This window comes from Pelodiscus sinensis, chromosome 2, assembly GCF_049634645.1.
Source record: "Pelodiscus sinensis isolate JC-2024 chromosome 2, ASM4963464v1, whole genome shotgun sequence".
Classification (NCBI taxonomy): Eukaryota; Metazoa; Chordata; order Testudines; family Trionychidae; genus Pelodiscus; species Pelodiscus sinensis.
Window position 1 is genome coordinate 241,983,931 of NC_134712.1, and position 24,836 is coordinate 242,008,766.

Below are 24,836 nucleotides of genomic sequence, written 5' to 3' on the forward strand. Positions count from 1 at the left end.
TTTCGTGGATCTTCCATCAGCGGGGTCATCCCATCATAGACTTTTTCTCTACTCGAACCAACAAGAAATGTTACCTTTTCTGTTCCATAGCGGGAATGGGGAAAGGATCCATGGGTGATGCCTTCCTATTTAGTTGGTCCTCTCACCTTCTGTATGCCTTCACTCCTATATCTCTCCTTAACGTGGTTGTACACAGTGAGGACGGACAATGCATGAGTAATATTCATAGCCCCATCATGGCCATGGCAACCCTGGTTTCCCTTCCTGACCAGGATGTTCCGCACTCCTCCAATCCCCCTGCTGCAGACCCCAGATCTCCTCTTCCAACAGGGAGTTCAAACCATCCATTCCAACCTGCACATGCTTCACCTAAAAGCATGGTACCTCTATGGTTCTCTGCACAAGAACTAGAATGTTCGCAACAGGTACAATAGGTATTACTTCATAGCAGAGCTCAGGATATCTGCAAGACATACACTCAAAAACAGAAGAGATTTTCCTTATGGTGCTCAGACCATCAAGTCGCCCCATCTACAGCTTCTATACCCCTCTCCTTGAGTACTTAGAATCATCATAGAATAATAGGACTGGAAGGGACCTCGAGAGGTCATCGAGTCCAGCCCCCCGCCCTCAAGGCAGGACCAAGCTCCGTCTACACCATCCCTGACAGATGTCTGTCTAACCTGTTCTTAAATATCTCCAGAGAGGGAGTTTCCACCACCTCCCTTGGCAATTTATTCCAATATTTGACCACCCTGACAGTTAGGAATTTTTTCCTAATGTCCAATCTAAACCTCCCTTGCTGCATTTTAAGCCCATTACTCCTTGTCCTGTCCTCAGTAAGCAAGAGGAACAAATTTTCTCCTTCCTACTTGTGACACCCTTTTAGGTATTTGAAAACCGCTATCATGTCCCCCCTTAATCTTCTTTTTTCCAAACTAAACAAGCCCAGTTCATGAAGCCTGGCTTCATAGGTCATGTTCTCTAAACCTTTAATCATTCTCGTTGCTCTTCTCTGTACCTTTTCCAATTTCTCCACATCTTTCTTGAAATGTGGCGCCCAGAACTGGACACAGTACTCCAGCTGAGGCCTAACTAGTGCAGAGTAGAGCGGCAGAATGACTTCACGAGTTTTGCTTACAACACACCTGTTGATACAACCTAGAATCATATTTGCTTTTTTTGCAACAGCATCACACTGTTGACTCATATTCAACTTGTGGTCCACTATGACCCCTAGATCCCTTTCCGCCATGCTCCTTCCTAGACAGTTGCTTCCCATCTTGTATGTATGGAACTGATTGTTCCTTCCTAAGTGGAGCACTTTGCATTTCTCTTTATTAAACCTCATCCTGTTTACCTCTGACCATTTCTCTAACTTGCTAAGGTCATTTTGAATTATGTCCCTATCCTCCAAAGAAGTTGCAACCTCACCCAGTTTGGTATCATCTGCAAACTTAATAAGCGTACTCTCTATCCCAATATCTACATCATTGATGAAGATATTGAACAGTACGGGTCCCAAAACAGACCCTTGCGGAACTCCACTTGTTATCCCTTTCCAGCAGGATTTAGCACCGTTAACAACAACTCTCTGACTACGGTTATCCAGCCAATTATGCACCCACCTTATCGTGGCCCTATCTGAGTTATATTTGCCTAGTTTGTCAATAAGAATATCATTCGAGACCGTATCAAATGCCTTACTAAAGTCTAGGTATATGACATCCACCGCTTCTCCCTTATCCACAAGGCTCGTTATCCTATCAAAGAAAGCTATCAGATTAGTTTGGCATGACTTGTTCTTCACAAACCCATGCTGGCTATTCCCTATCACTTTATTACCTTCCAAGTGTTTGCATATGATTTCCTTAATTACCTGCTCCATTATCTTCCCTGGGACAGACGTTAAACTGACCGGTCTGTAGTTTCCTGGGTTGTTCTTATTCCCCTTTTTATAGATGGGCACAATATTTGCCCCTTTCCAGTCTTCTGGAATCTCCCCTGTCTGCCATGATTTTTCAAAAATCATAGCTAAAGGCTCAGATACCTCCTCTATCAGCTCCTTGAGTATCCTGGGATGCATTTCATCAGGACCTGGTGACTTGCTGCACCTTAAACAATCAGAGCTTTCTGTAAGCTCTGTCAAGGTCTACCTGGCTGCTATAATAACCTTTCACCTCAAGATAGACAACTTTTCAATTTTTTCACATCCTGTCACCAAAAGATTCCTGAAAGACTTACAAACACTTTATCCAGAGGTGGTTCCATCATCAGTGCCTTGGGACCTGCGTCTGGTGTTGAATGCACTTACACACCCTCCTTTCCACCCCATGGCTACCAGCTCTTTACTGTACTTACCTGTGAAAACAGTATTCCTCATATCTATCACGTCAGCGAGACAAGTAGTTACAATTGCAGCATTTATGGCAGATCCTCCATACACAACCTTTTACAAGGATAAAGTGACATTATGCACCCATCCCAAATTCCTACCTAAAATACGATCATCTCAACCAGCTGATAAACTTACCCAAGTTCTTTCCCAAGTCCCATGCTAACTCATTTGAATCAAAGATGCACACATTTGATTTACACAGAGCACTTTCTATTTGTACCGCACTAAGCCATTCAGGTCTTCTCCTTGGCAGTTCGTTTCCATAACAAACTATAATAAAGGTCAAACCATCTAATCACAGAAACTTTCCAATTGAATTTTGGACTGTATCAGATTCTGTTTATACTGTCCAATACCAATCCTCCGACAAATATCCAGGCACATTCCACTAGAGCCATGTCTACCTCAGTAGCATTCCTACACAAGGGTTCCAAAGTGGATATTTCCCGAGCTGCTATGTGGGCATTGGACTAGACATTCGCAAAACACTGTGCACTTACTCTGGGAAATTTAAGTTCAGAGAGAAGTCCCTAGGTAGTCCTCTCCACCGCCTTCATGTCAGATCCAAAGTCCCTGCTTCCTTGAATCATACAGCTTTATAGTCACCTGATGTGGAGCACTCACAGGGATATCGTTCTCAAAGAGGAGGAGGTTATTCACCTGTGCAGAAATAGACGTTCTCCGAGATGACTGTCCCCGTGGGTGCTCCACTACCTTCTCTTCCTCCCCTCTACTTCGGCCTCTTCAACTGGTGTTTCTTTGAGGTAGAGAAGGAACTAGCGGAGTGAGTAGAGCCTGCACAGTAGGAGCGCACGGCTCGAGACTCAAGTGTGTGCGTCCCCGGGGACACTGCTCTGAAGACTCCGATCTTTGGCATGGCAGTAGCTAACTGACCTGATATGGAACACCCACAGGGACATTCATCTCGAAGAATGTCAGCTACTGCACAGGTGAGTAGCCTCCTCTTCACATAAAACTTAATAGTTGCAAAGACCTCTTTTAAATAAACTAGTAAGTGAATTCATGAGCCTTTCATGAATCAGAGTCTACATCGTTTTGTGAGAGATTTCTTCACTTAAACTGCAGGAATTGAGCAGAGACTTCTAAAGGTTTAGTAGCATTTATGGCACAAACAATAAGTTCCCATGTAATATAAATGCTTGACTCTTAAGATTAAAATCATGCTGGATGCTTGTTTGGACATTGATGATTATTCTTTAGGAAATCATTCTCCCATTCATTGTGTAGTTTATGTTAATTTATAGTGGCGAAATGTTTTAACTTTAAAAGTATAAATAAATAAAGCAGCCAGGGATTTTGGAAAAGCACTTCAGCTTAAGTTTTTTTGGAGAAAGTTTGACCTCCACTTTGTCAAGACCATGCTCAGTCTGGGTATGTCTACACTACAAAGTTAATTCGAACTAACAGCCGTTGGTTCGAATTAACTTTGATAGGCGCTACACACGCGAACTGCTAGTTCGAACTTAATTCGAACTAGTGGAGTGCTTAATTCGAACTAGGTAAACCTCATTCCACGAGGACTAACGCCTAGTTCGAATTAACTAGTTCGAATTAAGGGCTGTGTAGCCACTTAATTCGAACTAGTGGGAGGCTAGCCCTCCCCAGCTTTCCCTGGTGGCCACTCTGGGCACCACCAGGGAAACTCTTCTGCCCCCTTCCCGGCCCCGGAGCCCTTAAAGGGGCATGGTCTGGCTACAGTGCCCGTGCCAGGTGCAAGCCTGCTAGCACCCAGCCAGCAGACCCTGCACCTGGCACGGCTCGAGCCAGCCACCCACTGCCACCCAGCCCTGCGCCTCTTCCCAGGACCAGGCTGGCGGCTCCCGGGAGCCTGCCCAGGTCTGCAAGAGGCGGGCGCCCGCCTGGTCTAGTGCAGGCATCGTGGACCTCATCCACGACCTCCACACTAGGCACAGAAAAGTGGCCGTCTAGGGCAGGATAGCTGCCAGCCTGGTCACCCAGGAGCAGGTTTGCATGAAAATCAGGGTGGTCCACTGAGACCCCTGAGCCCTGAGCTTAGAATGGCTGTACTGGGTCAGACCAAAGGTCCATCTAGCCCAGTAGCCTGTCTGCCGACAGCGGCCAACACTAGGTATCCTGGAGGGGATGGACCAAAGACAATGACCAAGCCATTTGTCTCGTGCCATCCATCTCCAGCCTTCCACAAACAGAGGCCAGGGACACCATTTCTACCCCCTGGCTAATACCACTCCATGGACCCATGACTTTATCTCACTTCTCTTTAAACTCTGTTCTAGTTGTAGCCTCCTGCAGCAAGGAGTTCCACAGGTTGATTATTTGCTTTGTGAAGAAGAACTTTCTGTTGTTAGTTTGAAGCCTGCTACCCATTCATTTCATTTGGTGTCCTCTAGTCCTTCTATTATGGGAACTAATGAAGAACTTTTCATTATGCACCCTCTCCACACCACTCATGCTTTTATAGACCTCTATCATATCCCCCCTCCGTCTCTTCTTTTCTAAGCTGAGAAGTCCCAGTCTCTTTAGCCTCTCTTCATATGGGACCTGTTCCAAACCCCTGATCATTTTAGTTGCCCTCCCTTCTCCTACCCTTTCTCTTCCCCTCTCCCACCTCCTTTTCCCAGTCTCCCTGAGTTTTGTTCAATAAAGAGAGTTTCTATTTTTGAATACACGTGTCCTTTATTTTGTACATCAGGTAGGGGGGCTAGAGAGGGGTAAGTGGAAGGAGGTGAGGGAGGAATGGGCTGGCTCTGCGGGCTCCTCGGGGTGGAAGCTCTCCTGACAGCCCCACGATTGACCCCTCCCCCCGGATGGCAGCCTGCAGCAAGTGCAGCCGGGCTGATGGCCGAGTGCTGTGATGTGCCGAGTGTGGGCATTCAGGGCACTCCAAGCCAGGATGCTTTGTTGTCCCTCATCGAATTAGACAAGCGAGCGGGGAACCCCTGAGAACTGTCTGTCCGGGGTGGGTGTTGGGTCCCTTTAAGCACAGCCCTCGGCTAGCCTGAGACAGCAGCTCCACGCTCTAAGTCCTAATCTGATGCCCTGCCGGCACTGCTTCTGGCCATCCTTAACCCCGGTTCAGGGTCCACTCAGTGTGGACATGCTAATTCGAATTAGCAAAATGCTAATTCGAACTAGTTTTAAGTTCTAGATGCACTAGTTCGAATTAGCTTAGTTCAAATTAACTAATTCGAATTAAGTTAGTTCGAATTAGTGCTGTAGTGTAGACATACCCTCTGTGCCTTGTACCAACTTAAATACGTCTTGTTCTCATGTTGGCAACCTCTTATCAAAAAGCCACCAATCCTGCAAATCTTTACTTGTATGAGTAAAAGTTTGCAAGATTGTGCTTCAGTGATTTTAAAATAATCACTGGTTGGTCCCAGTCTTCATGATGTCCAATATGTTTTTATTTTGTAGAATTGAGGACATACCACCACCTACTAAGAAGCTTTCGCCAGAATTGACCCCATTGGTGCTCTTCACGGGATTTGAGCCTACACAAGTCCAGCAGTATATCAAGGTGACTTTCATATTTGTCACTTAGGCAAAGTATGTTGGAACATTTAGCAACATTCGATTATTTTCCCTAATACATCAAGTTTAATTTGGTGAATTGAGTTTTATTTGCTAGTTATATTTTTATATTCCAAATCAGTTTTTAAAAAATTTTCTTCCGCAAGAAATTTCAATTTTAAAATATGTAATTTGCTGTTTGATGGAAATTTAGATTTCCAATCAGTTCTAATAGATATAGGAATATGTTTGATGAATCTCAAATGAGTATTCAGTTCTGAATTTGCTTTTTTAATTGAGGCCAACTGTGGAAATGATAAAAAGAGTAGAACATCTGACATGAACAAAGTTAAAAAGCAATTGAAACAAAAAACAGGACTATGTAGCACTTTAAAGACTAACAATATGGTTTATTAGGCGATGAGCTTTCGTGGGCCAGCCCATTACAAAGATAGCTTCCCCAATTATCACCTCTAATATCATTAGCTCACAGACATTTACCTCCCCCCCCCCATTCCCCTTCTGTTCTGAAATTTGATTTGTCCTTTTCATGTGTGTTAATTTTTTTAATTGTATCCTTTGGTATATATGGTTGTGACAATTTTCTTCCACTATTTGATCTGAGGAAGTGGGTCTGGCCCACGAAAGCTCATCACCTAATAAACCATCTTGTTAGTCTTTAAAGTGCTACATAGTCCTGTTTTTTGTTTCAGCTACACCAGACTATCACTAAAAAGCAATTGGTGTGTTTAGTCTTAAGAAAAGAAGGCTTGGCTGGGAAAAGAGGGAGTGGTCCTAATTTTCTTCAAATATATTAAGAGATGTTCCAAAGAGGTCAGTTGTTCTGCATCTACACTGAAGTTAGGACAAGAACTAATGGGCTTAATCTGCAGCAAAGGAGATATAAGTTAGATAGTAGGAAGCATTTTCAAAGTCTAAGGATAGTTAAGCCCTGGAATAGTCTTCTGAGAGTGGCTGTGAAATCCCCCTCATTGGAGGTTTTTAAGAACAGGTTAAGTGGTTCCCAGCCTTTTCCGGATGGGGACCCATTTTGATAATTCAGGAAAACTTGGTGATCCAAGGCAATTCAAAAATGGGGGGAGAGGGGACAGAGCCACTTGGGGAGACACATTTCAAAAGGGTCGCCAAGTAATGGCGACCCATAGGTTGGGAAACCCTGGGTTAGATAAATACCTGTAAGGGATGATCTAGCTTTACTTGGCCCTGCCTCAGCACAGAGGACTGGACTAGATGACTTCTGAAGATCCCTTTGAGCCCTACATTTCTATTATTCTAATTTTCAGAAACTGTACATACTTGGGGGCGAAGTAGCAGAATCTGCACAGAAGTGCACACATCTGATTGCCAGCAAAGTGACCCGGACTGTAAAGTTCCTGACAGCAATTTCAGTAGTCAAACACATAGTAACTCCAGAATGGTTAGAAGAGTGTTTCAAATGCCAGAAATTTGTTGGTAAGTGAATGCTAGAATCACTCATTCAGTATAGATAAAATGACAAAACGATAATTATATTTGAACAAAACCTTTGGTGGCGGGTGACTTTTTCTAGACCGCTATTTTGGGATGTGATATAAGTACTCAGTTATTGTCTAAATAAATTGTAGGTAAAACTTCACACAATTCACATCAGTGGTGGGAAACGTGTGACCCATGAGACATTTTGTTTACCATTGCCCACATTCAGGGTTGTCAGATTCTGCTGATTTCCATCTGCATAGTTTTTATCCTGACGATATTACTAAAGTGCCATGTGAGGTGCATCCTGATTGCACACAGCATTGGCTGTGAGAACCACGTGCTCCCTCTGCATCCAATCAAAGTACTGCTATGTTTCCATCAGCACACCTCAAATTCTAGGTATGGAAGCTCAGTTAGCAAAACTACCCGATCCTGGGAGACTATCTTGTTTACAACAATTTTGCAGCCCACTGAGATTGAGGGCCATTCATGCGGCCCCATTCATTGGCCTAAGTTGCCAGTCGCTGCTCCATAAAGTTGGCAGCTAAGCTTTAGCAGTCTTTTCTGCATTTTAGAACTGACAAAATGTTTAAATATTTTAAAATATTTTATAGTTAAATAAGATTCTGCTATCAGTGTAAAACTATAATAGTAGCAAAATTCACTTTGGTTTTCTATTACCTTTTTCTCTTTCAATTAAAGCCCTCTGCATCTAACTCTCCACTTGATTGAATACCAATTACTTCACCCAAAGGAAAGAAAAGTTGTTCCTTTTTTCTTAACTTTTAACATTATTCCATTTTTTTAAAAACTTTCTGAATTATCAAATAGCACAGCAGGCACTAACATTGATTGCTTAAAGTTTTTGTAAGCCACCATCTCTTTTCTTTATTTCTGTTCTCGGGATAGTCAACAGGAATTTTAACTAGTGCGTCAACCATGTGTGCTGCTTTTTAGGTGTCCACGTTTATTTTGGAAGGATTTTGCGGGAGGGGAGTGATCAAAACCAAAAATGCACATTTTTATGCATTATATTGGTAAGCATGACTGTAATGTAGTCAAAGAAAAAATAACTAATGTTGATCCACCCCTTTTAATTTAAGTAAATTACAAGGTGTTCTTGACAGGAATTTTTCTGAAGTAAAGATGAAAGTTTGAGTCCAATGCATTTGTGGATAAAAGTGCATTCAAGTCATGGCTGTACAAATGTAGGACTGTCACTGTATTGGAACCTATTAAATGTATTTATATATTTATATATAACACATTAAAAAAAAAAAGTAAGAATGGCTATATTGGGTCAATCCAAAGGTCTACTTAGTGATAGTGGCCAATGTGAGAGGCACTGAAGGGAATAAACCAACAACACTTTTAGTAGCTTGACTTAAATAAAAAACAGTGGGATTATACTCATATCATATCAAAGGAAGTTTAATAATTTTTTTCATTTGTTTTTTATAATAGTTTGAAATAAGGTTTGAATCTGGGTAAAGGGTTATGTTGACATCTGTTCTTCCTTTGTCACATTTGTAATAGGTGTATTTTCTTTTCTAGATGAGCAGAACTTCATGCTCCGAGATGCAGAAGCTGAGGTGCTTTTCTGCTTTAGTTTAGAGGAGTCTCTAAAGCGAGCACAAGTGGCTCCACTTTTTAAGGTATGCACTTTTTAATAACGTGTAAAAATAAAGTTTTTTCTCTAATTGTTACAATAAAAGACAAAATATGCTTTGTCACTTATTTAATCAATTTCAAGTGTATGTTTATGACAATTATCAATGCTTTTCCCAACCGTTTATGTAATAAGACTGCTTTTCTTATAGGCATACACATATGTAAGAAAGCAGAGAAACGCAAAAGGCTAAAAAGTTAGGGTGATGAAACCCAAATGAAAGAATGATTTAGAGTGCTTTATTGCTATTAGCTGAAATTTATACACACATTTTTATGAGAAACAATCTTACATATATGCTTTCAGCACAATGTTAATAGAAATGTGACATTTTGGTTGTTCGCTTAGTTTCACTTGGGGTATATCTAGACTACATGCCTCTGCCGACCGAAGCATGTACATTAGACATACTGACATAGTCAATGAAGCGGGGATTTAAATATCCCCCGCTTCGTTAGAATAAAAATGGCCACTGCGTTGAGCCAGCTTAGCTGTTTGTTGGCACAAAGCGGCAGTTAAGATGGGGATCGGTTGGCAAGGAAAGCCTTTGCCGACTGATCCTGTAAACCTCGTTGCATGAGGCATAAAGGATCAGTTGACAAAGGCTTTCCTTGCCGACCGATCCCTGTCTTGACTGCCGCTTCGTGCCGACAAACAGCTGAGCCGGCACAACGTGGCGGCCATTTTTATTCTAACAAAGCGGGGATATTTAAATCCTCGCTTCATTGACTCTGTCAGTATGTCTAATTGACATGCCTCGGTCAGCAGAGGCATGTAGACTAGATATACACTTAGAGTCAAGGTTTTAATGAAATTTCTGAATATTTTAAAGCAGTTTGGCTTCTCAATAGAAAACATGCAAGCTAATTTCAATTAGGGATGTAATAGTATAGGGCATTAACCTATAAGCAAAAGCTTATAGGTTAATGCTATAGACTACATGCATTTCCCTCTCCCACTCTCCCTGCCAGTAAATTTCTCACTCCTAGCTTGTAAGGGGTCCAGGACCTACCCCTGCTGTGGCTCTGCATTTCAAATGTATTAAGAGCCAAGCGAGCAGGCAGCCCAGCTCAGTTCTGGCTTGCACCGGGTCCGGGAGCTCACACTCCCCCTAAACAGGGACTGCTGCCACCCCGTGCTGCTGCCTCTTTCTCAGAAGCAGCAGTAAAGGTCGACAGGCATCTGGTCCATGAGGGGAGCTGGTTTTTTAAATGTCTCCCCTCACGGACCAGGTCTCACCTGACACCCCACGCTGCTGCCTCTGATACACTGGCTGCTAGTCCCGCCCCCGGGGACTATAGAATAGTCGACTAACCAATAAAATTTCATGAGGTTACTCGACTATTCAATTAACCGATATTTTACATCCCTAATTTCAATTTCTCAATCTCTTCACTTTCAGACTCCTCTTAAGAGCACAATATGATTCTTCTAACAATATGTGTATGTGTAGATTTCTAAATAGTTCATGCAAAACTTACAGTGAAATAACTTGGAAATTACTAAAATCCTATGTCAAATAATATTGCTATTGGAATACAATACATCTACATCACTTTTGGTTTGCTTCAAGAGAGAGATGTCCCTAGAGGTGTCGGTGCGTCCCCGTGCCGCAGACCGGATTCTTCACAGCAGTGCATGGGGTCCACACGTATGGTGTCGGAGGTGTACAGGCATCACTGGGCATAACCACTTATGCTCAGCTACCTTCCCCTCAGTTCCTTCTTACCATCAGTTCCTTCTTGTCCACTGCTATGAAAAATCTGGTCTGTGGCACTGGCATACGCCAACACCAACCAGGAAGCACTTCCTCCTGGGGAGCACCCCAAGGGACGCTTATCCCAAAGAATGTCAGTTACTGCTAAAGGTGAGTAACCTCCTCTTATATGTAAAGAAAAATTATTTCCTTTGGTCTTCTGTGCTCTGTTTTCACACTGAATAAGACAACTATTCACCTTTGGCCTGAGAGCAATACATAATGAGACATAGACATATCTCGTTTAAAAAATGACTTTTTGCCCCAGGATTGTGCACTATAAAAATAATTTTAGATTTGGCATGGAAGTGTTTTAACAGAGACCAATTTACTTAGGTTTTTTTTTTAATCTGTAACTTTAGGCATGTCAAAATAACTCATTGGGAATCAAGCATAAAAACTTTTGCACCTGGCATACTTCAGTCAGAAATTCAGAAGTAAAGTTGGTTGGAAGATCAAAGAAGTTAAAATAGAATCTTTTTACCAGTTCAGGTGGCAAGAATACATTTTCCCTTTAACTAGTAAAACAGATAAAAAGACACGTTATATAATCACCTGTATTACGAGTCTCAAGCAGGCCCAGAACGCTAGTTGTAGTTTTGTTGGAAGACAGATATTATTTAGTAGTTATTAATCAGACAATGAGACTCCCCTTTTCTTTGCAGAAGTCTTTTTCAAGCCATTGGACAACTGCACATTTGAAATAAGGTTGATTCTTTTTGCAGTCTTACCTAATTACTGTTTAATGTTCATTAAGAAAATAGTAATCATTTGAAGACTTTATGGTTGTTCTTGTGAGTGTCACAAAGATTTGAGGTAAATAGCAGATCTTCAGCTAATGTAAAGTCATAGCTTTAAGTGGAGTTATGACAATTTACTCCAATTGAAGATCTCCTTCGTAATCTATTAAATGACCCTTGTGATATACTGGATGTGAGCTCTATACACATTTAGATGCAGAAAGATCAAAAGGTTTAGTCTACACTTTCCTCTTACATATACATATGAAAATAAAATGTAATATTTTTTTTTAATAATTGTTTGTTTTTAGGGTAAATATTTTTACATTACTCCTGGAATTTGTCCTAGTCTTTCTACTATGAAGGCAATTGTGGAATGTGCAGGAGGAAAAGTATTATCCAAACAACCTTCTTTTCGAAAACTTATGGAACACAAACAAAACAAAGTGAGTACAGCATCACTTGGCTTTCTAAACATTCTGTATAAAATATACTGTTCTCTTATTTGAACTCATATTTAGTTTTATTTTACTTAGAATTTGTCAGCGATAATCTTGATATCCTGTGAAAACGATCTTCACTTATGTCGAGAATATTTTGCCAGAGGCATAGGTACGTTTAAACTGCTAATAGAATTCTAATTCATAATATGTTTACTGTATTTATTTTTCATTGTATAAATGAACAAACCTGATAAATTAAAATAATACTGTCTACTTATTTTTAACAAAATCAAATGTGGCGAAGCACCTTTTTTAAGTATGTTCTTAGTTTTAAAATGACATATATAGTGCTTTTTTGATCACTTTCGGATGTTCAGAATGGTGCTTTGAGCAGATGCATTACTCTAAACATGTAGATCAGGCCCTTACCGTATCCTTCCTGCCATACCTATGTGCAAATTTTCTGCTGCCTTTCAGTTTCAGCTCTGCTGTTGTAGTATGTTCTTCCAGGACCAACAAGACTGCATATTAGTCTTTTTCCATTCATTTGTGCATGAGTGATGTCACCATACGAATTCATAGGACAGGAAGTAATAAATACACAAACTACATATCTTTCTAAGTTTTAGGTTTATTTTCTGACCTTTGTGTATCTACTAAAATCATTTTAATTTAAATAATAAGTACAGCATTTTCAGATGGAAATGTGATTTTGACCTTGTCTCTGTCTCCATAGCAGAATAATCAACAATATTTCTTCAAGTAGTATCCTTATGGGTGCTTTTTTCTAGGTGTGCTTACTCCGTTTGTGCTTTTAATTGGAGATTTCACATAAATGTCCATTAGGCCTGTGCATGCAAGTTACTTAGTCTCATGCTTCACACTGTGGTTATATAGCATTCTGTAGGCAAGCAGTCTTTGGACAGAGCCTTAGCAGTCATTTGATTCTTATCTCAACTGTGACCCCATAGCTCTTATCTCTCTATATATATTAACAGTTTTTTTTCCTGTGGGACGACAGAGTGGCGTCATCATCAAAATCTCGGGAGCCAGCACCATCGAGTTTGGCCTAAAAAAGCAGACCATTGAGTCCATTGTCATTGGAATACCTCATCCAGATTGTTGAGGAGATGCTGTGCACCTCAGCCATTTTTGAGGCCATGAGGGAATTAATCACCAAGATGGTACCACAGCGCACAGTCTTCCACGATAAGCCTCCAGAGCCACAATGTGCACATTGTCTTGAGGTGAACCAATGATTCTTCACCCTCAGAGGTCTCCATGGCATCATTCATTACCAGCAGAGGCAAGACATTGCTCTGGCTCACGGCATTGGCCCCACCCGCAGCACCTACTATCAGCAATAATCTAAGGCCTTAAGTACTTTTCTTAGAGCCAGGCAGCCTTCATCACCTTCTCTCTGAAAGACCCGAACCTCAGGAATAAACCTTTGAGGAACAGGAAGCTAGGGCTGATGAAGAGGTCTTTCCACCAACCAGATTTTTTTCCTAATTCCCAGAAGAAGCTGTTACGCAACCTCCATCATTCCTAGCTGACAGGTTTGAGCAGTTCCAGGACCTTATCAAGGGAATTGTGGATTCTTGGAGAATCCCTCTTCAAGAGATAAAGAATCATATCGTAAGCTGCTTGATATTCTTCATATGACTTTATCTGCCTGCATCACCTTACCTTCATCGCCTTGCCTGTTAAGGAGGCCCTTTTGAACTCTGCATTGGTTATCTGGCACACCCCAGGTAGAATTCCACCCATGTGCAAGAGAACAGACAAGAAATACTATGTTCCCTATGTGGATTCAGATTTTTTTTTATCCCTCTCCTAACTTCCTAGTGGTCAACATACATGGAAAGCAGTAACACGCTAAATATATACTGTACGATAGAGATCATAAGCATCTCAACTTGTGCAGTAGAGAATCTTGTTTGTTCATCTACTTCATATTTCAGAATTGCCAACAATTTATGGTGAAGTACAACCACATAAATTATACTAAGCTGAATTCCTTTATTAAGCCTCTATCAGAGAGCAGTTCTAAGCAATTATTGCAGAAGTCCAGCTTTTCACATAACGTTTCTGCACATTTCTGTCAGTGATGCTTATTCAGTTTCTACAGTGATAGTTTAGAGGAGGCCTCCTGACTGCAGCTGTCAGGATTTCCAGAATATGGTCAAAGACCTCCCTTTTGTCGCTGACAACACAGACAAATCTCTGCACATGTCAAATGACTCTAGGGCTCTTTTGTGTTCTCTTTGGATTTATACACCTACCCACAAGAGAAAGTTAAGTTAAGTCCCACACAGTGCAAAGATCCCGCTCTGCCAAATTCTCAAACTCCCAGAGAGCATATGAACATTAACAAAAAAGACAGAGGTTCCAGAAGAGAAAATTACAAAAGAACGTCCATACTGGGTCAGATCGAAGGTCCATCTAGCCTGGTATCCTATCTTCTGACAGTGGCCAATGCCAGGTGTCTGAGAGGGAATGAACACAATAGATAATCAAGCTGTCACCCATTCCCAGCTTCTGGTAAGCAGAGGCTAGGAGCACTATCCCAAGCATCCTGGCCTATAGCCATTGATGGACCTATCCTCTTCCCAACCTTTTGACCTCTCACCCTTCCACCTTGAAACACCGATTTTTGACAGGTGATCAAGCTTCTCAGCTACCATCACCATTCATACCAACTGCAACGATTAATTTGTGTTCCTTTCTTCAGCGATTGCCTTTACCACTTTCAGCAAGCTTGGGAGTCTAGAACAATGGTAAGAAGGTTTTGAAAAACATCTCTACTGAGTACTTCATCCATGTCCCTTGTCTTCCTCCTGCCAATCCCTCATCCCCATCCCTCTTGAGGGAAACGTCTCGTGAGTCCCTTCTAAGAGAAGAAAGATTCTTTCCTGTTCTTGGATGCTATAAAACCTGTTCTTATGCAAAGCCGATTCTTCCTGGTTCCAAAACAGAACAACAGTTGGAAACCCATTCTAGATGTAAAGCTACTCAACACGTTTGTAAAGGCATAAAATTTCAAAATAGTGACACTTGCTGCATAATTCCATCTCTGAAACCAAGGGGATTGAGCCTGAATCCTCAACTTTCAGGACATATATGTCCATATAAAAAAATGAGAACTCCTATGGCACCTTAGAGACAAACAGATTTATTAGAGCATGGGACTCCTTTTAATTGAACATCTCTTCATCTCTTCCTTCCCCCTATCTCCCTCCCTAAACTTCTATATAGTGATTCACTTGTCTCACAAAAGATTCTTGTGTTTACTGTTGGTCTGGGTTACTTCTGAAACAGGGTTTCCTTTTGGTGTCTTATCTGGACGAAGGGTTTTTTGAGATGTTACGTCAGTAATAGCTGCACACCTCCCTAGCAATGGAATCCTTGAGTTCTTTTCTGAGGTGATTGGCTTCTCAAAGGTTATTCCCTTGAGGTGAATGATATCTCACGAAAGCTTACACCTTAACAAATTTGTTAATCTTTAAAGTGCCCTGGATGCCTTACTGCTTTTGCAAGACCTTGGATCTCTTCCTCAAGCTGGGCTTACAATTAAAATTTAAAAATCTCTACTCTGTACAAGCATTAGAATTCATAGCAGCATATTTTGATTCAATAGTAGCAAGAACCTGTCTCCCAGTGCACAAATTCATGTCACCGTCCTGATCAGACCACAGACCCCAATCAAGAACTGTCTGCAGATATTGAGACATATAGGAGCTGGCACTTCCATTATCGACCATAAATACATTGTGTGAGAATACATTGCCTTCAAGAGTGGCTCAAGACTTGTTTATTCACCAAGTAGACACAGGCTAACCACTTTATTTTCCACATTCACCTTTCTTGAGGGAAACTCACAATGTCTGTACAGGAGTCCCTTTTACCTCAATAATTGTTGTTATGATCAATGCATCCCCGTTTGGTTGAGGAGCACATCTGGACACCCAACCTGCCCAGGACAGATGGACACCTCGGGAGGGCTCTATTCACATCAACTTCCTAGAGCTAAGGGCATCAAATATGCCTGTCTCAAATTTCTACCGTTGATTGAGTCAAACACAGAGGTCACAGTGGACAACATGTCATTCATGTTCTGTTTTAGCCATCATAGCAATTTTCTTTCCAGGTACTCAGACTGTGACTGCAAATACTCTCAGGGTGCATCTACTCTGCAGCGTTATTTCAGAAGAACAGCCGTTATTCCAAAATAACAATGTGAGCATCTACATAGCAATTCTGTTATTTCAAAATAAATTTGAAATAACGGACGGCTTATTCCGACTTCTGTAAACCTCATTGCATGAGGAATAACACTTATTCTGAAATAGCTATTTTGGATTAGCAGTAATGTGGATACTCCACTGCTGCTTTTTCTAAATAGCTCCTCCTTGGGGCCATTCAAATTAATTGCTTCCCAATGCCTCCTGGGGCTCTAAATTGAGATAGCACGTCCATGTTAGGGGAGCCTGCCTTGGACTAATTTTGAGGCTTACCTGTAGTATAAACGTGCTATTTTGAAATAAACTATTTTGGAGTATTTCTTCCAGAATAGCTTATTCCAAAATTAGTGTGCAGTGTAGACGTACCCTCAGGATCATGAGTAAGAAATAGATTGCATTGCATTTCACCAAATATTTTAGCAAGGGACACCATTCGGATAAACCTGTTTGCCATGCCATGAAACAAGAAATGTGCTCGGTTCCTCTCCAGAGGCAGGCAGAGCTATCAATCCTTTCACCTTCCCTGGTCATTAGGTCCGTTGTATGTATTCCCTTTGGCTCCTGTAATATCCAAAGTTCTGCTCAAGATGAAAAGGACAAAGGCAGAGTCATTCTAATTGTTCCGATCTGGCTCAGAGAGATGGTTTCCTTATCTTACACAGCTGGCCCAATCAATCATTCTCCATACCTTTCCTTATCTTGTATCCTTAGAATGTGAGCAGATGCTTTGCCCCAATCTCTTAAGTCCTTTTCCTCAAAGCATGGCTAGTTGATTGCTCGCATGTTTGGAGACAACCTGTTCACAGGGAGTAAAAAGAAAATGGTTACACAGCAGGAAGCAGTCAGCATGCTGCAGCTTGCAGAAATGGACAAGATTTCACTGCTGGCATGACCTTTCCACTAGCAACCTCATTGCTGTCAAATATACTGTAATAAATTCTAGAACTTTAAAAAAACACTTGGGCTTGTTGCTGTGCTCTGTTATGGTTCACTTAACAGCCATCACAGCCTTTGACTTCCCAATAGAGGATCATTCCATGCTTGCTTACCCAATTACAATGAGATTCCTCAGGAGAGTCCAGAATCTCTTAACACAAGTCAAAAACCCTTCTTCCATTTGTGACCTCAGCTTGGCTCTTAAATAACTTATGTACAGTCCTCCATTTATTGATGAATATGACATTCTTGGTAGCTATCCCATCAGGCCACCAGGCTGGTAAAAATAGAAGCCCTTCTGACATACCCCCCTTTCACTGTATTTTTCAAATATAAAATCACATAGCTGCTCCCCAAATTTCTACCAATCAGAAGATCCCTGACCTTCGTCTTGATGGGACTAGATCTTTCAGAAATCCTCCCAAATTGTGTTGATTGCAGACTGATCAGAAAGGTCTGCAGCCTCTAAACAAAGACTTTTCAAATGGATGTCTGGCTGTTTTAGTTGTTACTATCAGTCTCACAATTTCCAAGCACCTTTGGACAGGGCCATCCCTAGGGGAGTGCAGGGCCCAGAGCAAATCAGCCTGTTTTTCTAATCTGCCTGGGGGTGGATCCACCCAGGCCTCACCTGCACTCCATCTCTTCCATCCCAGTTCCACTCCCTCCCGTGAACATTCTGCTCCCTTGCTCCTCCCCCGCTCAGCGCCTCCTGACATTGCAGAACAGCTGATCCAGGGCAGGCAGTAGGCATGGGAAGGGCGGAGGAGATGCTGATCAATGGGGCCCACCAGCAAGCAGGAGGTCTGGGGTGATAGACAGGCATTGATAGGGGGTGGGTGCTCAGCACCCAATGGACAGCCATTTCTTTCCAGGGGTGCACCAGCCCCAGAACACCCATGGGATTGACCCTTATGATTGCCAGAGACCGAGCCCTGCACGACATACAGAGGGAAGCGCAGGGGCCCACAGCCATTGCCCCCAATTCACTGTACTCTGTCCTTAACATACATGCTCATTTTGCATGGTCTATTTCTATTTCAGCAGCCTTTTTGAAAAAGGTTCCCTTTACTGAAATATGTAGCAGTGTGACTTTGACCTCTGGCCATGCCTTTCTGAGCAGTCTGCAATAACTCTTGACTCTGCTTCTGGAGCTGTGTTTCAGAGGTGACTGGGGAGAGGGGGGTCAAACAGGGTGATGTGATCCCCCCCTCCCAATTATCACAATGCCCAGGAGCAAAGATGCAACAGCTCCCCCTAGTGGCTGCACTCACAGTCTTCCATGCAGCGCAGGGAGGGAGGAAGCAGCATGGTGACTCTGCAGGTTGAACTCCTTCCCTCCCTTCTCCCTTGCCTCCTGGGGCTACTTCTCCATCCATGCTGCTGCAGACCAAGCACTTCCCACTGCCAGCTTTGTAGACCACCTGCTGATTGGGGTCAGAGGCAACATGTGGGGCAGTCAACTCCACCACATGTTGTTCCCCTCATCCACAGTTACATGTCATCTCTGCTGTGTTTGGCTCTGTTATACTTTATTCAATATGGACTTGACTGAAGCCCTCTCCTCCTTAAGGGGAGCTGCTAAGAAGTCACTTGGAATGGAGCACAGACAGGGTCTCTGCTCAAAGAAGAAAAAGAAATGGTTATTCAGGGCAGTAACTGGTTCTTTGAGAGGTGTTTCCCTATCGGTGCTTCACTATCCACCTTCCTTCCCCTCTGCTTTGGAGTTGTATGCTATGTATGCAGGTGTGGAGCATGAAACTGAATAGCACCTGCACAGACCGAAGAGACACTACTCTGTGAAATCTCCCATCAAGATGTAGAGGGTGCAGGAACGCCTAGAGTACTTCCAAAGAACCAATGTTACTACTTAGGGTGAGAAACCCACAACTTCTTCCTAACCAAAATGTTGATCTTGCACTGAACTCTACGTGGACAGAACACTGGTACTTCAGTGGTTTATGGGGTCCTTCTCAAACAGAACTTTGTGCAGGATTAGGGCCCATTTTAGGCAAGTGGCCAAACAAATAGGTCAAGTCAGTTTACTTGAGCTGTGTCACACTGGTCAAGAAAATATGTTCCCAGTAAAACAGTCTACAGAGAATACCCTTCTTCCAGAGCTTCAGTGTTCATTTCCAAGTCTGTTGATCCCCCTTACTCCTTGTGATGTAGTGAGGAAGGCTCCTTTGAAGCATATTAAACTTATATATATATTTAATATTTCTAGATGTCCATAACGCGGAATTTGTTCTGACTGGAGTACTTACTCAAACACTGGATTACGAATCATATCCTTTTTATATGAAAAGCAAGAAGTGCTTCAATGATTGTTGGGAAAGTTCTATAGTTTTGCTAAATGTATTTATGTACTAGGAGACAATGGAAGTTACTAGACTAGTCTATGGTTTATGGAGATGTGGGTTCCGTTTAAAATGGAATGACTTCGGTGACTTTTTTCTAGTCAAAGTAGGCACCACCATTACACTCATATGTGTAGTCTCCTCTGTCATAACTATTCTCCTCCGTATTTGTACAGTTGGACCTGTCTAAAGACTTGGGTGGATTTGCAGAAAATACACTTGCAGTTCTTCTTCGAGTGGTTGCTCGTGTCCATTCGAAGTAGGTGTGTGCGCCGCGTGTACCACGTCTTCCGGAGCGTTTTCCCTAGCGGTACTCATAGCGCCGGCGGGGCGCGCCCTGGAGTGGCGCCGCCATGGCGGGGCATAAGTACCCCTGCCGGCGCTGCCCCACCTCAGTTCCTTCTTACCGCCGTGACGGTCGTTGGAGCGTCTCTTTCTCTATCTGCTTAGGCTTAGATAGTTAATGGTTCCCGTTTCTCACATTGTAAATAGTTTGTGTAGTTAGGTAGTTAGGTTCTTTGGTTTTGCTCCTTCCCCCTTGGGGGTAAGGAATGCCAGGTCCGCAAGGCTTCAAGGCGTGCGCTGACTGCGGGAAGTTTATGCCCACGGGCGACCCACACGACAGCTGCCTTAAGTGTCTGGGTGAGGCTCATCTGGCGATTGCCTGCAAAATCTGCAAGTCTTTCAAGCCCCGTACGAGAAAAGAAAGGGTTTCCTGCTTGAAGCTTCTCCTTATGAAGACGGCGCTTCAACCGGTGCCGCCGGACCAGCCCGCGGTGCACAGCACGCCGGCCTCGGGCATCTATGTCGAGGTCCCGGCACCGGTCTCACTCTCTGCCATCTAAGAGGGTGAAGAAGTCCCGGGGCAGGTCTCCATCAAAGAAACCAGTTTCTGCCGGACACCGCAGCGGCAGTTCACTGTTGCGTGTTTCCGCTCCGGTGCACCGTCGGCACCGAGGGGGCCTGGTTAGTCCCGGTCGCCTGCCCTCTCATCGTCCATCCATGCCGGACACATTTGACCTAATTAGTCTCACGACCTCCCCGCCGTCGTCAGTCGACTCGGACGGGTCGAGGTCGCCCTCGTCGGAGACTCGGAGGGCACCGTCGTCGCCCCTGCATGACCCAGGTTGGCATGCTAAGGTGGCTTATGCGTCAGGACCACCCCCGGTGGGGTCAGTTCCCACTGCTACTGCGGCACTCTTCACGACGCCGAGTCGTCAGTCTCAGGGAGCTTCAAGTCATGGCAGATCACTGCTTACCGCTGTGCCAGAGCCCTGTTTGGCGGTACCGGTGCCGTACCTCCATGGCCATGTGGCATCCAGTCACTCCCAGGAGTCGGCATCCGTCTCCATGCTGGCACCGGCATCGACCTTGTGGTCTACCCCGGCACTGGGCCTGGGTACCCCTGTGCCGCCTCAGTCGGGCACGACTCAGCCGGCACCGAGCCTGAGCACCTCGGTGCCACAGCTGCTGGCCACTCAACCGGCACCGGGCCTGAGCACCCCGGTACCGCAACTCCAGACAACGCAATCGGCGCCGGGCCTGGGCACCCCGGCACTGTATCTGCCGGCGTCTCAAACGGCACCGGGCCTGGACCACCCCGGTGCCGCGGATATGGCCGCAACTCCTGGCATCGCAACCGACACCGAGCATTAGCGCCTCGGTGCCACAGCTACTGGCAATGCAGCCGGCACCAGGCCTGGGCACCCCAGTGCCGCATCTCCACACGACGCACTCGGCACCGGGCCTAGGCACGCCGGCGCCACAAATACTGGCGTTGCAACCGGCACCGAGCCTGAGCACCTCGGTGCCGCAGCTAGTGGCGTCGCAAACGGCACCGGGCCTGGGTACCCTGGTGCCGCAGCCATTGACGACGCAACCGGCACCGGGCCTCGGCACCCCGGTGCCACAGCTGGCTGCTTCGCACTCGGCAGAATTCGCCGCACTGGGTCTGGGTCCCCCGGTGCCGCAATTACCAACGGCACCAGGCATGGGTTCCCCGGTGCCGCAGACGGCACATCCTCGCCGTGCTCGTGCGGGCAAACCTGAGTTGATGGCCAGGTTTGCACCACACTCCTCGTCAGCTCCGCCTTGGCCAGAGTCTGATTACTCTTTGGATTCGGACCCGGTGTCAGTACGGTCAGGGTCATCGGGAGCATTCTCGACTCACAGGTCCAGATCCAGACACAGGAGGGACCACAACCAGCAGATGTGGCCCCTGCACCCACAGTGGCCTTTTTGGACCCCCTGGCCTATCATCAGTGGCAGGGTCAGCCGCCACCACCTATGGGGTCGGAGGCTTCAGGGCACCGTTCCCATCCGTTGGTGTCCCTGTCCAGGGCGCCTTCCTCCCCCCTTCGGGTGCCACAACATGATCCTGCGGCACCGCAACCACCGGCACCGGAGACAGGCCCCCCGGAGGCTCAGGCCGTCCAATTAGCCCTGCAGTTGACCACGACCGCTCCTGTGTTGCTTCAGGAGTCGTCGTCGTCGTCCTCCCCCGGCGAGGCACTAGCGGACCCAGCACCTGGTCTGCCATCAATGGATGCCAGGGCACACCAGGATCTCCTGCGGCGCATGGCTTCCAACCTGGGTGTTCCGGTGGAGCCCATAATTGAGGACACCGATCCGATGGCGGCCATCCTCACGGAGGACGCCCCTACGCGGTTCGCCTTACCGCTCAATAAAACTGTTTCCAAAATTACTAATGCCCTGTGGCAAATGCCAGCAACCTTAACCCCTACCCAAAAGCGGGTAGAGAGGCGTTATTTCGTCCCGGGATCCTTGGTCGTGCAGGCTGCGGCCCAGAAAGAAAGGCTTCCCCAGCCCGGGCCTTCCCCAAAGGCAAGGGAGCCTAAGAAGCTGGACCTGTTGGGCCGTAAGGTCTACGCTACAGGTGCTCTACAGCTCCGCATTGCTAACCAGCAGGCGATGCTGAGCAGGTATGCTTTTAACACCTGGCAGGCGGTCGAAAAATTTAGAGACCGATTGGAGGACTGCCAAGAGTTTGCGGCTATGGCTTCCGAGGGTAAAGTCATTACACGAACTGCCCTCCAAGCGGCATTGGACACTGTGGACTCGGCACTGTGGTGTCGTTATGCATCGCGGGGCGTGGCTCCACGTCTCTGGGATTCCCTCGGATGTGCAGCACACTATCCAGGATTTGCCCTTTGAAGGGAAGACTCTGTTCTCGGAGCACACCGATTCCAGGCTCCATACCCTAAAGGACACTAGGTCAACTCTGAAGTCCTTGGGCATACATATGCCGGCCACGCAGCGGCGACAACTGCCTTAGAGGCAGCAGGGTAGAGTGCAGCCCCAAGTCCCCCATAGGGATTTCTGGAGGCGCCGCTTCTGGGCCTCCGGTGGAGGTTCCGGGGCGGCTGCACACCCTCAGGGGCTAGGGGCCGACGTCGTCGCCCTAGGTCAGATCCCTCAGCGGGCAGGTCCCCACGGCCCTCCCCATCAGAGCAAGCCCCAGTTTTGACAGTGTTCGAGAGCCCCGTACCAGTCTGCCACCCTGGCCCCCCGTTTGGGGCTCGGCTATCCCGTTTTGCCCAGGCATGGGCCCTGATAACATCAGATGTCTGGGTCCTGAACATTGTAAATACGGGCTATTCTATCCCATTCCTGGGCCCACCGCCTTCAAAACCCCCTACTCCGTCCTTAGTAAGGGACACCCCTCACGAACACATCCTGTCTCAGGAAGTGGCGGTGATCCTCGAAAAAGGAGCAATAGAGGGGGTGCCTCCGCATTTGCGGGGCAGAGGGTTTTACTCCCGTTACTTTGTTGTTCCGAAACCAAAAGGGGAAGTTCGTCCTATCCTGGACCTGCAATACTTAAACAAGGCGGTTGTAAAACACAAGTTCAGAATGGTGACTTTGGCCTCGGTCATCCCAGTGCTACAACTGGGCGACTGGTACGCGACTCTCTACCTAAAGGATGCCTACTTCCATGTGGCAATCAGGCCCAGTCACAGGAGGTTCCTCCGGTTTATGGTGGGCCGTTGCCATTTTCAGTTTACAGTACTCCCTTTTGGGTTATGTACGGCACCAGGGGTATTTACAAAATGTATGGCTGTGGTTGCCGCCTTTCTGCGCAATCGAGGAGTACATGTGTTCCCGTACGTCGACGATTGGCTAATCCGAGGTCGCTCGTACAAGCAGGTACAAGCTCACGAAACACTCATAAGAGCTCTCTTCTTAAGGTTAGGACTAATGATAAATGTCGAGAAGTCATCCCTGACCCCCTCGCAGAGGATAGAATTTGTGGGAGCCCTCCACGATGCACAGGTGGCAAGAGCGTTCCTTCCCCACAGCAGGTTCCTCTCCATAGTGGAGTTGATCTCAGGGCTAAATCAGTCCCCCATCACGACACCTCGGGTCTGCTCCAGGCTCCTGGGCCATATGGCAGCATGCACATACACGGTGCGCCATGCCAGGATGAGAATGAGACCTCTGCAGGCGTGGTTGGCGAAGGTCTTCTGCCAATCCAAGGGTCTATGGGACTCCATAATTACAGTGCCCCTGGACATTCTGAACTCCCTACTCTGGTGGACCCAGGAAACCGTGGTGCGCAACGGGGTTCCCTTCAACGCCCATCCCCCCTCACTGACGCTGGTCACCGATGCGTCCGACCTGGGATGGGGAGCACACCTTGGGTGCCACAGAACTCGGGGCCTCTGGTCCCTTTCCGAACAGACCCTGCACATCAACATCCGGGAATTACGGGCGGTGAGGAGAGCCTGCGAAGCCTTTCTGCCAAGGCTCTCCCACCGCTCGATCCTGGTACCTATGGACAACACTGCAGCGGTTTTCTACCTCAACAAGCAGGGTGGGGCACGTTCGCCGCCCCTCTGCAAGGAGGCCCTGCATCTCTGGCACCTGTGTGTCACGCACAATATCACGCCTCAGGCGGAGTACCTCCCCGGGTGCAAAAACCTGCTAGCAGGCACACTGAGCAGATCCTTTGGAGCCCACGAGTGGTCACTCAAGGACTCTGTCCTCAGGCAGGTTTTCCACAGGTGGGGCTATCCCCTCGTAGACCTGTTCGCCTCGGCACGCAACTACTGTTCCCTGCTGGGGCTGGGGAAATTCTCCAGGGGAGACGCCCTAACGACCACGTGGCCAAAGGGCGTTCTCTGTGCTTTTTCCCCGTTTCCCCTAATTTCCAGGGTATTGACCAGAGCGAGAACTTTTCGGTCCTCGATCATCCTCATAGCCCCCAGGTGGCCCAGATAGTTCTGGTTCCCCATCCTGGTGGACATGCTGACCCAAGACCCTATAGCACTCCCTCCA

General features: G+C 45.7%; 1 protein-coding gene across 2 annotated transcripts in view; it reads left to right on the forward strand.

Moving 5' to 3' along the window:
• PAXIP1 (PAX interacting protein 1) overlaps nt 1-24,836 on the forward strand; it is a 96,600-nt gene that overhangs the window by 69,143 nt on the left and 2,621 nt on the right. The window contains exons 15-20 of one of the 2 annotated variants that reach the window (XR_012902118.1): nt 5,816-5,918; nt 7,216-7,384; nt 8,945-9,045; nt 11,867-12,001; nt 12,077-12,167; nt 19,406-19,421. Coding sequence is in view for 1 of the 2 variants with exons in the window: in XM_075922770.1 (XP_075778885.1) it covers nt 5,816-5,918; nt 7,216-7,384; nt 8,945-9,045; nt 11,867-12,001; nt 12,092-12,167; nt 19,406-19,465 (644 nt within the window). In the remaining variant the exon portion in view is untranslated. Of the gene's footprint in view, nt 1-5,815; nt 5,919-7,215; nt 7,385-8,944; nt 9,046-11,866; nt 12,002-12,076; nt 12,168-19,405; nt 19,466-24,836 lie in introns of those variants that run through there. The other variant, XM_075922770.1, reaches the window with a different exon arrangement.